This window comes from Hordeum vulgare, chromosome 1H (genome assembly GCF_904849725.1).
Source record: "Hordeum vulgare subsp. vulgare chromosome 1H, MorexV3_pseudomolecules_assembly, whole genome shotgun sequence".
NCBI classification, from domain to species: domain Eukaryota; kingdom Viridiplantae; phylum Streptophyta; class Magnoliopsida; order Poales; family Poaceae; genus Hordeum; species Hordeum vulgare.
In genome coordinates, this window is record NC_058518.1 from 25,274,178 (window position 1) to 25,287,410 (window position 13,233).

Below are 13,233 nucleotides of genomic sequence, written 5' to 3' on the forward strand. Positions count from 1 at the left end.
AAGAAAGAAGAAACAAAATAAATAAATACATAGTATACTAAAAATGTTCATCACGTAATTTATAAATAACAAGTGTTCATCGAGTATTTTGAATATGAATGTTCATCATGTATTTCATAAAATGTTCATTGTGTATTTAAAAATGATCATCGTATATTTAATTTAATAGTATATTTAATTTAATAGTATATTTAAAGTGATAATCGTATATTTAAAATATTCACTTTATTTTCATTGTGTGTTTTAATAATACTTGACGTGTATTAAAAATGCTTGTCCTATATGTAATTATTTTCTCATCATTAGAAAAATATACAATCTTTATTTAACGAACTTTAAATGTATATTAGGTAACATCATTTATTAACAAGATCGTCACTTATTTATATCGAATTTTTTATATTTTATACCAGGAAATAAAATAAAAAACAAAAACGTATTCAATCTTATTTTCTAAAGATATGTCCATGATGCTCAAAAAATGTTCGTACACTTCTACAGTAATTGTTTTTGTACTTAAAAAAAGGTTCACATGTTCATAAATTGTTTATAATCCTGTTAAAGTACTTGTATTTTACCTCGTAATATTATATATAATGTTGTTAGAAAACTTCTATTTTACCCCGCCAAATCCTGGATCGAATGAATAATTTGGTTCTAATACCTTCCCTGGTGAATTATGGTCCTTCCAATAACTCTTTGAGATTCTTCCATACAAGGTAAAATTGCAAACTGTGGTAGTAAAAAACTGTATGCAACAATCCATTTTCGGGACCCAATGTAATACTTGAAGTAGATATTGAAGGCCAACTTTTTTAACAGTAATATAAAATAACAACTATTGTAATCTTATGAAAGAACCTTTAGTACATGATATGAAACTTTATTTCTTAATTAGTTCATAACAGTTGGACATACATATCAGGTGTATCCCTAGTTATCAACACAACCAGGTCCGCCATAGAAGAACCGTCCGGAATCAATATAACAAAAGGGATAACAGTTTTGATTAGTTGCATAGAATGGCAGATCGGTGTTGACAATGTGAGCAATACCATTGAGATCGATTAGCTTGAGGTTACTAACCAATGCAGCTTTGCCGCTGAGTGGAACATACCCATTGCCCATTGGAGGACTTGGTGCTGGTTTCCTGCGAGCTGCTAAGCCACCAAATCTGAGCAGAACTGGTCTATCTATCATTGCAGGAAGCAAGGATTTCGGAAAGTAACCAACTGGTTTTGGGGAACTATTTAGTCCATAATGTACATGCCAATCTCCAGATGATTTATCCTGCAACCGTGGACAACACATGGATGAATCAATAAATGTTTTTTTTTCTTTTGCGGGAAAGATGAATCAAGTGATGGAAATAACAATAACTCACGATCCATCATTATGAGTAAAAACATATGGATTTTTGGATGTAGTATGCCCTGTCCCCAGATACTATGACCATATGACTTGTTGAGATAGTGATACAAGTAGTTAGCTTCCTATCCTAACATAAACAAATGTCTAACGAGTGTAGTGATACCCCAACGCCCGTATTTCGATGGGACAATGACACATATGTATATATTAACTGACCAAACCATCAGAAAACAGGTATCATCTCACAAAGTTGGTCTCTCCAACATATGTTATCAATGTTAAACAACAAGCCTCAAGCAGTAGTTTGGCATTTAAGTGATAATTCTCACTTATTGTCAAACAAGATTCTGGTGTAGTTTTACCATATATATGCCTGAAATAACCATTTAGCTTTACTTGTTATGAAGCATTTACCAAACACAGTTTTTAATACTTCAATTAAACCAACTTGAAAATATGTATTGGTGGTGTCTGGGGTTCCAACACAAGTAAATGTTAACTTGTTTGACTCGGACAAATTCACATTACAAGATAAACCAAATCCAAAAGGAAGTAATTGCACAAGGAGTTTGCAAAAAATCAATGTATCATTCGGGAGTTATTAATATTATACCTTGAATAACCTTATGGTGATGTACTGTTTGGTGCCATTGATACTTGAAACAGGATTGATGACATCACCTGGAGCTATGCTGGATGATGTCTTTCGAAAGCCAGGGCAGACCATGTTGAAGCAGCCCTTGTTAGGTGACCTGCCATTGTAATAAGAATTAAAGTTCATTAACAAGTTAGCACTCACATTTCAACCATGCATAGTTATTTTAAGGTATAGAAAAAAGTAAAGTTTACCTACATAAATTTATTGTTTTGCGATATATATATTGATTTTGTAATGCAAGAGTGCACCACAAGGTATTAAATGCATATTGTCGGACGGTGGAGATCATACCAAACTTCAGGGTTGTACAAGACTAAACACTCTAGATAACCCTGTCTAGTTATATATTTTTCAGCTCACAATGAGAATATTATAGAATTCTGAGTTTGTAAGAAGGAAACTTACGGCCCACGATACGTAGAAATGTGTGCGTGAATCCTTGTGCAAATCTGGGTAAATCTGTACAAAATTACAGCAGTACTTAGAAAAAACAGAGCTATCAATCGGGACCTAACATTTATACCCAATAATAATATTTTTTATTAGTAATTGCTAGCTAACCTGCAATAACAACTCATAAATCTATTGGGTTACTAAACATGGTCAGCATGAGCACAGTAAGTCGTGGAATCCAGAAGAGAACATGAGAAAGTTTCTTTGAGAGCCCAATGTACATCATCGGATACAATAAAAAACTAATAACGAAACCTCCGGTAAATTTTTATATTTGTGCTACAAACCATAAGTAAATTTAACTTACGTGCCATCCAATTTGAATTCCATTGTCCGGAATCGGGTGGCCATCTCCTATGCTGGTAATCCAGATGCCACCCTCGGTTATTTGGTCATGTTGTAAAGTAAACCCATAAACGTCTAGTGTAGCCTCTACACCATAATACCTACTACTAGAATTGCCTGGAATCCATGCATGATGGGTCACCTAACAAAAACGAAAAACAGTGTCAATGTAAGCAAATTCATCCAGGATGTAACCAATGTAACAACTGGTAAGCAAACGGATTAAGTACATGCCATATGTATTACTCACGTAAGAGCTTATAGAATGTCTGCTTGATGCCAGATCTACGCCTGGCTGGAGAAATTCTTGGTGACCTTCAAAGGGCGGCCATACTTCTAGGGAAGATCGTCCTACGAGTGCATTGGCGAGTAGAACAACAAACAATACAATTTGCTGAATACCTTTGTTCATATCGAGGTGAAGGGGGATCTGCCTTCTTCATTTCTGCAATGGACTCGCCTCCTTAAATAGTCTGAAGAACCTTCTCGTGTATTGGAAGAGCGGAGATTAATGAGGGCATTAAAAACCTTGCTCATATAAAGATATTATACAACCAAGGTATTAATTAATCGACTGAAAATCCTCGAGGACAATCTTCAGCTTAAGAAACAAATAATGTGGACCATTTTTGTTGAATTTTAATGTGGAGCATTTAAAACTTGATCATACGGCCGGAATGTATGTTGACAGAAATCTTCAATAATAATGCGGCATTTAAGAAGCATATATGTTAGGATTACAGAGGAGATAACAGAAAGGAAAGGATATGTCTAAGGCACATCTAGATGTGACATAGTTATTGTACATATAAATGACTAAATCAAACATAAAAGAAAAAATAAAAAGAAAAAGAAAATACCCACACAAATCTTCACGTAAGATCAATGATATAGGATTTAGATGTGCAATACTTATCGCACATCTAGATGTGTTTTAGAGAAACTGGAAAGGAAAACACTCCCTCTCATGCAGTACGTCTGATTGTTTTCATTGGGGGGTCGAGCAGAACCTCTCCCTTGCTCTCCACTCCCGCACACCCATTAATCATGGAAATAAGCCTGTTAATCATGCACCCACGGTTAGTGTTGAGATATTCCCCCCGACCGGTTGTTATAAAGGCGAGTCCTCTTCAAACATGGGCTCAGTTATAAACCAGCCCATGTATAGCGAAGATTTATCAACGCCGGTCACGCACCAAGCAAGTTGGGCCGGCCCAAGAAATGCGTCGACAAGTGAACTAGCGCTGTAAAATCCCAAAAAATTAGCTGCCACATAGGATTTGATCTCAAGACATCAGTTTCACATGCAAACTCGCTAACCACTCGAGCTACTGGACTGGAGCGATCTGTTACAGCGTGAAATATGTAATAAGACTGACGCAACGCTATTTGTTGATACATAACCATGTATTGTATTACTTAAATTTTTAGTAAAAAAATCATGATAATTTTTTTGGATAAAAATTGTGACAGACTAGCAAACAAATTCATTGATTTTCAAAAACTGCTCATCAAATATGAAAAAATTAGTATATTTAAAAGAGTACATAAATTTTGCAAAACTGTTCATGGATTTGCAAAAAAGTACATATTTTAAAAAATTTACATCAATTTCAAAAAACGTTCATCGAATTTAGAAAAAAACTTTCACAAAATTTGAAAAAAGTTTACCGAATTTGAAAAAAGTTCACTGATCCTGAACAAAGTTCATCTATTTGAATAAACAAATTCATTTGAATTTTTTGAAAAGTTCATCAATTTGAAAAAAGTTCATTGGATTTGGAAAAAGTTCAGCTAAATTGAAAATGTTCATCGATTTTGACAAAATATTAGTCAATTCTTAAAAAGGTAAATCAAATTTCAAAAAGTTTATCAATTTCGAAAATAGTTCATCAATTTTGAAAAGGAGTGCATCGATTTTGAGAAAAAGTTAGAAAAATGAAATAATTTCATCAAATTTGAAAAATAAGTTCATCAATTATTTGAATAAATAAAACATAAATTTGAAAAAAGCATTCCCAAAAACCATGAATCGAAAGAAGTCAAATAATTTCAAAAAGGTTTGTACCAATTGAAAAAATCATAAAAATGGAAAAGTTCATGAATTTAAAAAGAGTTCATCGAATTTTTAAAAAAGTTCATCCAAATTGTAAAAAAGTTCATCCAAATTGTAAAAAAGTTCCTCGAATTTCAAAAAATGTTCACCAAAATTAGAAAAAAATTAGCGAATCTGAAAAATGTTCATCGGCTTTGAAAAAGTTCACAAATTTGAAGAAAAAGTTCACTCATTTGGAGAATAAAAGGAAAATGAGTGAAAACCGTTTCAAGAAACTAGAAAAAGAACAAAGAAAGGAGCGAAACCGTTCCGAGGAAAATGAAAAAAACAAAAACATAATAAGAAAGAAGACAAGTAATGAAAAGCTAGAAGTAACACGAAAGCGATGTGGCTGAGTTAGTTAGCGCAACATTCTGTTTGCTAGGAATTCGCGGTTCGAATCATGTGCATGCATTTTTCCTTTTTGCGCTTTAAACGAAAATAGGGAAAAAGGAAGAATGATAGGCCGAGCCGAGCTAACGCTGCTGCAGGCGCCGGTTAGCAGAAACCAAAATAACTAGCACCTGCAGCGCCAAATAGGGATTGCCAAGGATGGGTCACCTTCAGGCTGGGAGAAGGGTGGGCTGCTTGGCGGATGGGTAATTGATTGATCTAAGGTAATTGATTGATCTAAGGTATTAGTTGGTTGAACATGGCCGACTTAGGAATAAATCTACTCCGAGTAGGAGTCTTAATCGTGTAAGACACAAAGTGATTGTAAAACCGACGGCTTACCACAATAAATAAGGGGAGGCCCGGGTCGTTTAGAAGGACATATTCAAGTAAGAAACTCTCGAGAGCTAGGTTAGCGATTTCGCACCCTTGTAATCGAGATCATCATCATCAATAACAAACTAGCAGGACGTAGGCTTTTTGTTGGGGAAGTTGCATGGGAAACAAAAAATTCCTACGCACACGCAAGATCTATCATGGTGATGATCATCTACGAGAGGGGAGATAAGATCCACATGCCCTTGTAGATCGCTAAGCGGGAAGCGTTGAGAAACGCGGTTGATGTGGTCGAACGTCTTCGCGATCTGAATGGCAAGCGTCCCACAAACTCCGTCCCGATCTAGTACCGAACGGACGGCACCTCCGGGTTCAGCACATGTACAGCTCGATGACGATCTGTGCCTTATTGATCCAACAAGTGAGACGGAGAGGTATCTGAATTATATGCCTCTTCGGACTTTTTAAGATTGATATATACCGAACAAGATCCAAACACCTTCGGAGATACCTGTAGAACACCTTTATAATCACCTAGTAATGTTGTGACGTTTGATACACAGAAGGCATTACTCCAGTGTCAGTGAGTTACATGATCTCATGGTCATAGGAATGTATACTTGACATGCAGAAAACAATAGCAAGAAAATAACATTATCATATGCTACTTTTATAGCTTGGGTCTTGTCGATCATATCATTCTCCTAATGATGTGATCCCGTTATCAAGTGACAACACTTGTCTATGGCTAGGAAACCTTAACCATCTTTGATCAACGAGCTAGTCAACTAGAGGATCACTAGCGACATTTTTCTGTGTTTCCATTCAATACAATTTTAACATGGATCATAAACGATTATCTTGAAACTGGAAATATAATAATAACTATTTTATTATTGCCTCTAGGGCATATTTCCAACAGTCTCTCACTTGCACTAGAGTCAATAGTCTAGCTTCACATCTCAATGTGATTTACAATTTAACGAATCTAACACCCATACAATTCTGGTGTTGATCATGTTTTGCTCGTGGGAGAGGCTTAGTCAGTGGATCTGCAGCATTCAGATCCGTGTGCACTTTGCAAATATTTATGTCCTCCTCCTGTGTTGCTCTCGTGAAACCTTGGTTCCTTGGCTAGAGCAATGGCACCACTGTTGTTACAGAACAAATTTATTGGATCCGGTGCAGTTGGCACAACTTAGCCGCCTCCAAGGCAGCTATGTACTCCTCTTCACATGTACAATCAGCTACGACGCTTTGCTTGGAACTGCACTAGCTTACCGCACACCCATTAAGAATAAATACGTATCCGGTTTGTGACTTAGACTCATCCGGATCAGTGTCGAAACTTGCACCAACGTAACCCTTTTTGACGAGCTCTTCATCACCTCCATAAACGAGAAACATTTCCTTAGTCCTTTTCAGGTACTTCAGAATATTCTTGATGGCTGTCCAGTGCTCCATTCCCGGATTACTTTGAAACCTGCGTGCTATACTTATGGCAAGGGTAACATCCGATCTAGTGCACTGCATTGCATACATGATAGACCCTATGGCTGAAGCATAGGGGACGACACTCATCATTTCTCTATCTTCTGCAGTCACTCGACATTGAGTCTTACTCAACTTTATACCTTGTAACACAGGCAAAAACCCCATCTTGGATTGTTCCATTTTAAACTTCTTCAAAAATTTATCAAGGTATGTGCTTGGTGAAACTCCTATTAGGCGTCTTGATCTATCTCTATAGATCTTAATGCCTAATATGTAAGCAGCTTCTCCTAGGTCCTTCATTGAATTTTTTTATTCAAGTAATCCTTTATGCTTCCCAAAAGTTCTACATTGTTTCCAATCAACAATATGTCATCCACACATAATATTAGAAACGCTATAGAGCTCCCACTCACTTTCTTGTAAATACAAGTTCTCCAAAAACTTGTATAAACCCGTACGCCTTGATCACCTTATCAAAGCGTAGATTCCAACTCTGAGATGCTTGCTCCAGTCGATAAATGGATCACTAGAGCTTACACACATTGTTAGCATTCTCTGGATCAACAAAACCTTTCAGTTGCATCATATACAACTCTTCCTTAAGAAACCCGTTAAGAAACGTTATTTTGATATCCATCTACCAAATTTCATAATCGAAAAATGCAGCTATTGCTAACATGATTCTGACGGACTTATGCATCGCTACTGGTGAGAAAGTCTCATCGTAGTCAACTCCTTGAACTTGTGAAAAACCCTTTGCCACAAGTCGAGCTTTATAGACGGTTACATTACCGTCCGCATTTGTCTTCTTCTTAAAGATCCATTTGTTCTGAATGGCCTTTCGGCCTTAAAGTAATACATCCAAAGTGCATACTTTGTTTTCATACATAGATCGTATCTCAGATTTCATGGCGTCTAACCATTTGTTGGAATCCGAGCCCACCATTGCTTCTCCATAGCTCGCAGGTTCATTGTTATCTAACAACATGATTGATAAGACAGGATTCCCGTACTACTGAGGAGCAGTACGTGCCCTTGTCGACCTACGAGGTCCAATAGTAACTTGATCTGACGTTTCATGATGATAACCATTAGCTTCCTCTTCAACTGGTGTAGCCTCGACAGAAACTTCTTTCTGTCCCGCACCACCATCCGGTTGAAGCAAAGGTTCTACAACCTCATCAAGTTCTATCTTCCTCCCACTCAAATCGGTAGAGAGAAAGTTTTTCTCAAGAAAAGCTTTGTTCTTAGAGATAAACACTTTGCCCTCGGATCCAAGATAGAAGGTATAGCCAACTGTCTCTTTTGGGTAACCTATGAAGACGCACTTTTCTGCTTTGGGTTCTAGCTTTTCAGGCTGAAGCTTTTTGACATAAGCATCACATCCCCAAACTTTAAGAAATGACAACTTTGGCTTCTTGCCATACCACAGTTCATATGGTGTCGTCTCAACGGATTTAATGGTGCCCTGATGACCCACAAGTATAGGGGATCAATCTAGTCCTTTCCATAAGTAAGAGTGTCGAACCCAACGAGGAGCAGAAGGCTCTGATAAACGGTTTTCAACAAGGTAATAACTGCAAGCACTGAAAGTAGCGGTAACAAGTGATGGTGTAGTGAGGTGAAACGTAGCAGGTGAAAAGTAACAAGTAACAAGTAGTAGCAACGGTGCAGCAAAGTGGCACAATCCCTTTTGTAGCAAGGGACAAGGCTGAACAAAGTCTTATAAGAGGAAAAACGCTCCCGAGGACACACGTGAAATTCTGTCATGCTAGTTTCATCATGTTTATATGATTCACGTTCGTTACTTTGATAGTTTGATATGTGGGTGGACCGGCGCTTGGGTACTGCCCTTACTTGTACAAGCATCCCACTTATGATTAACCCCTCTCGCAAGCATCCGCAACTATGAAAGAAGAATTAAGACAACGTCTAACCATAGCATTAACCTAGTGGATCCAAATTAGCCCCTTACGAAGCAACGCATAGACTGGGGTTTAAGCTTCTATCACTCTAGCAACCCATCATCTACTTACTACTCCCCAATGCTTTCCTCTAGGCCCAAATATGGTGAAGTGTTATTTAGTCGACGTTCACATAACACCACTAGAGGAAAAGACAACATACAACATATCAAAATACCAAACGAATAGCAAATTCACATGACTATTATCATCATGACTTATCCCATGTCCTCAGGAACAAAAGTAACTACTCACAAAGCATAATCATAATCATGATCAGAGGTGTAATGAGTAGCATCAAGGATCTGAACATAAACTCTTCCACCAAGTAATCCAACTAGCATCAACTACAAAGAGTAATCAACACTACTAGCAACCTTACAAGTACCAATCCGAGTCGCGAGGCGGAGATTGGTTACAAGAGATGAACGAGGGTTTGGAGAGGAGATGGTGCTGATGAAGATGTTGATGGAGATGACTCCCCTACGACGAGAGGAGTGTTGGTGATGACGATGGCGACGATTTCCCCCTCCGGGAGGGAAGTTTCCCCGGTAGGATCGTCGTGCCGGAGCTCTAAATTGGTTCTGCTCAAGTTCCGCCTCGTGGCGGCGGAGAATCCACGAAAAGCTCCACCCTAATTTTTTCTCAGACGAAACCCTTCATATAGCAAAAGAGGGGGACAGTGGGCCACCAGGGTGCCCACAAGTGGCAGCTCCCCTCTAACACTTCTTTCGCCCAGTATTTTTTATATAATCCCAAAAAATTCCACGTTGATTTTCAGGGCATTTGGAGTTGTGCATAATAGAGGACTCAAACTTGCTCCTTTTCCAGTCCATAATTCCACCTGCCGGTATTCTCTCTCTTCAAATAAACCTTGCAAAATAAGAGAGAAAAGGCATAAGTATGGTTCCACAAAGTATAATAACAGTCCATAAAGCAATAAATATCAACATGAGAGCATGATGCAAAATGGACGTATCAACTCCCCCAAGCTTAGACCTCGCTTGTCCTCAAGCGAAAACCAAGACCCAAAACATGTCAACATGTTTAGGGATGAAGGTGTCGATAAAACATAATACGGACATGAGGGCATCATGATCACACATAGAACAACAATACATCATAGAGATTCTTATGGGAAAGTAACAATTCCTTCACAAAGCAAAGTATGAAACAAAAACCTTACCGAGAAGTAGCCAACAACAGTCCATAGTCATTGAAGCAATTGCAATTTATCATATCATCAGAAAGAGTCAAATAAGAGCTTGTAAGGCAAATCCACATACTCAATCATCTCTTTTGTTTTCCACAATTGTTACAACTCACGTGGTACTCATGGTATCAAAGTTTCAGTTGGACACAGAGAAAGATAGGGGCTTATAGTTTTGCCTCCCAACCATTTACCTCAAGGGTAAAGTCAACAATAATAAAGCATAAGTACTCATCTCCAAGTTTAGATCTTTCCCAAGCATATGACGGTAGCCAAGATTAAGGCGAAATAAGGAATTGGTGAAGATCACCATGACTCTTACAAGGGCAAAAAGTAAAGGTACAAGATAGGCCCTTCGCAGAGGGAAGCAGAGGTTGTCATGCACTTTTGAGGTTTAGATGCGTGTCCTCTTAGTGCGGAGGAACGTCACTTTATATTGCCTCCTATGATAAAGAACTTTATTATGCAGTCTGTCGCTTTTATGTCTTCCTCATCACAGGTTCATACAAAGCTTATTTTCCACACACTAATAGATCATACATATTAGAGAGCAATTTTTATTGCTTGCACTGATGACAACTTACTTGAGGGATCTTATTCAATCCATAGGTAGGTATGGTGGACACTCATGGCAAAACTGGTTTGAAGGTTTATGGATGCACAAGTAGTATCTCTACTTGGTGCGGGAGTTTTGGCTAATATGAGGTGGAAGCAATCGTCACATGCTAAGGGATCTCTAATCATATAACATTGTTTGGAACCAAGCAAACACAATTCATTATGTTGTCTTCCTTGTCCAACATCTACTTCTAAGCATGTAATAGTTTGGTGAGCGCTCACAATTATAGAAAGTGTCTAAGATGATATATTTATATGTGAACCCCTCTTTCCTTATTACTTCTTATTAATTGCAACAATGACTGAGGTCTATGTTGGTCTATTCTCAACAAGTTTCAATCATCATACTTGTTATATGTGAAGTTTTCACTTTCCATAAGATCATCTCCTGATCTTTCATGCTATCGTTCTTTTCATACTTTTGATCACAGCACAAAACAAAGCCCTTGACTAAGATACTCTTTATTATACATCGGGGGATACACAAGGCAAAAGAATCAAAATAAACACTAAAGACTTAATCCACTAAGAGAAGAAAGTAAAAACTGAAAAAGAAAGAACTAAAACAAAGGTAAAAGCGAAAGATATAAAGGTGATACGATACCAGGGCAACTCCCCCAAGCTTGGCAAAAAAGCCAAGGGAATTGCCCATACCAATGCATAGTTGCCTTCCTTTGGTGGTGATGGTGGTGAAGTTGCAACATGAGTTTGATCCTCCGTCTTCCCAGGCATAGGTGCTCCATCATGGCAGGATGAACGAGTCGCCGGAATCGTCAAATCTGCAGCCAACCGTATTGATTTAAATCTATACTCATACTCATAGTTTTGGTTCTGCAGGTCATATATCTGGCCGTGGAGTTGATCAACCCTGTCATAGAGCCTGGAGAGGTGCTTCCCAATGTCAATGGCATCCATCTTGTGATTGTTGGTGAACTCCGTGATCATCATGTGGTTGGCGTTGAGTCCACCCTCCACCATCCCTTGGCACTTGAAGACTTGCTGCTCCATTGCTTCGAGCCTCGTCTCCACGCTTCCGGTCTTCTTAGGCCCCTCAACATCATGGATATGCAACATCCCCTCGCTCATCTTGATAGATTGGGGGTGCTGCAATACTTCCGTGAGGTAGGGATTGATGACCTTCTCAAAGATCTTGTCCTTAGGAACTTTTGGGGAAGTCATGACGATCTAGATCTGCAACAGAAATAGGCTCGAAACAAAAACAGAGGAAAACTGCGCGATACAGAGGTCAAAACCTTCGGGCGTATATATAATAATTTTTTCTGGACCAGAAGGAGTGCTCCGCAAGAAAACGGAGTCCGGGAGGCACACGAGGTGCCCACAAGCCCTGTTGCCGCGGCCAGGGGGGAGGCCGCGGCAACCAAGCTTGTGGCCGCCTCGTGCGCTCTTCGGACTGTTTTTTATTTTTCTAATTTTCCATAAATTCCAAAACGGAGAAAATTTCCTATTGGAAAAGTTTTGGAGTCCAATTACTAACCGAAACACATACCTCTTCGTTTTCAGGGTCTGAAACAGGCTAATAAACATCATTTATGTACTCCTCTGGAGTTATGATATTGATGATATTGGTCTCAACATTTATGGGAGTACCAGAGATGTAATGCTTGATTCTTTGCCCATTTACCACTCTAGGAAAATTACCTTCCGTGTTATTGATTTTGAGGGCACCAAAACGATATACTTCCTCGACAACGTAGGGACCTTCCCATTTAGAGAGAAGCTTGTCTGCGAAGAATCTTAAGCGAGAATTGTATAGTAGGACATTGCTGATGCAACAAAAGACCTTCCAACGGCGCCAGAAACACGTGCTGACGGGAGATTGTTCTTGATACTCCTCAGCAACGGCACCAAGAATCCTTCTGCTACGGCTACGCCTTTAGGGACTTCCTAGGCAAATATGCAAAGGATTTTCCCGTGGCCTTGGAGCATTGCGTTGGTGTTCCCTCGAAGCGGAAAGGGTGATGTAGCACAGCGGTGGTAAGTATTTCCCTCAGTTTTGAGAACCAAGGTATCGATCCAGTGAAGGAGTATCAAACACAAAAAGCTTGCTCCCAACGCTATGAAGGGGATGTCAATCCCTTATAGATTGTTCGCCAAGTGATAAGTAAAAGCAGTAAACTAACAAAGCAAATTAAAAGCGGAGGTATAAACGATAGGTGTGAATAGAACCGGCGGCCGTAGTGTTTACTAGTGGCTTCTCTCATGAAAGCAAGTAGACTGTGGGTGAACGAATTACTGTCAAGCAATTGATAGAACTGCGCAAAGTCATGACGTCATC

General features: G+C 38.7%; 1 protein-coding gene across 2 annotated transcripts; it reads right to left on the bottom strand.

Moving 5' to 3' along the window:
* Positions 1-495: 495 nt before the first annotated feature.
* On the bottom strand, positions 496-3,250 carry LOC123405462. 2 transcript variants are annotated; one of them, XM_045099141.1, is made up of 5 exons: positions 3,078-3,250; positions 2,790-2,969; positions 2,431-2,488; positions 1,985-2,127; positions 500-1,290 (listed from the first exon to the last, which is right to left on the bottom strand). In XM_045099141.1, exons 1-5 carry the CDS (start codon positions 3,237-3,239, stop codon positions 934-936), a joined length of 900 nt encoding a protein of 299 aa, XP_044955076.1. In that variant the 5' UTR covers positions 3,240-3,250; the 3' UTR covers positions 500-933. The 2 variants fall into 2 exon arrangements, with proteins under 2 accessions (XP_044955072.1, XP_044955076.1); XM_045099137.1 differs by lacking the exon at positions 3,078-3,250 and having other exon boundaries at positions 496-1,290; positions 1,985-2,123; positions 2,435-2,488; positions 2,790-2,918.
* Positions 3,251-13,233: the final 9,983 nt, after the last annotated feature.

Bases quoted from the DNA above. Each gene is read 5' to 3' on its own strand.
- LOC123405462 (XM_045099141.1), bottom strand. From the start codon at position 3,239: ATGAACAAAGGTATTCAGCAAATTGTATTGTTTGTTGTTCTACTCGCC. The intron at 2,489-2,789 runs GTAAGTTAAATT...AATTTTGTACAG, and splicing joins GAATTCAAATTGGATGGCAC to ATTTACCCAGATTTGCACAA. The intron at 1,291-1,984 runs GTATAATATTAA...CCACGGTTGCAG, and splicing joins TCACCATAAGGTTATTCAAG to GATAAATCATCTGGAGATTG.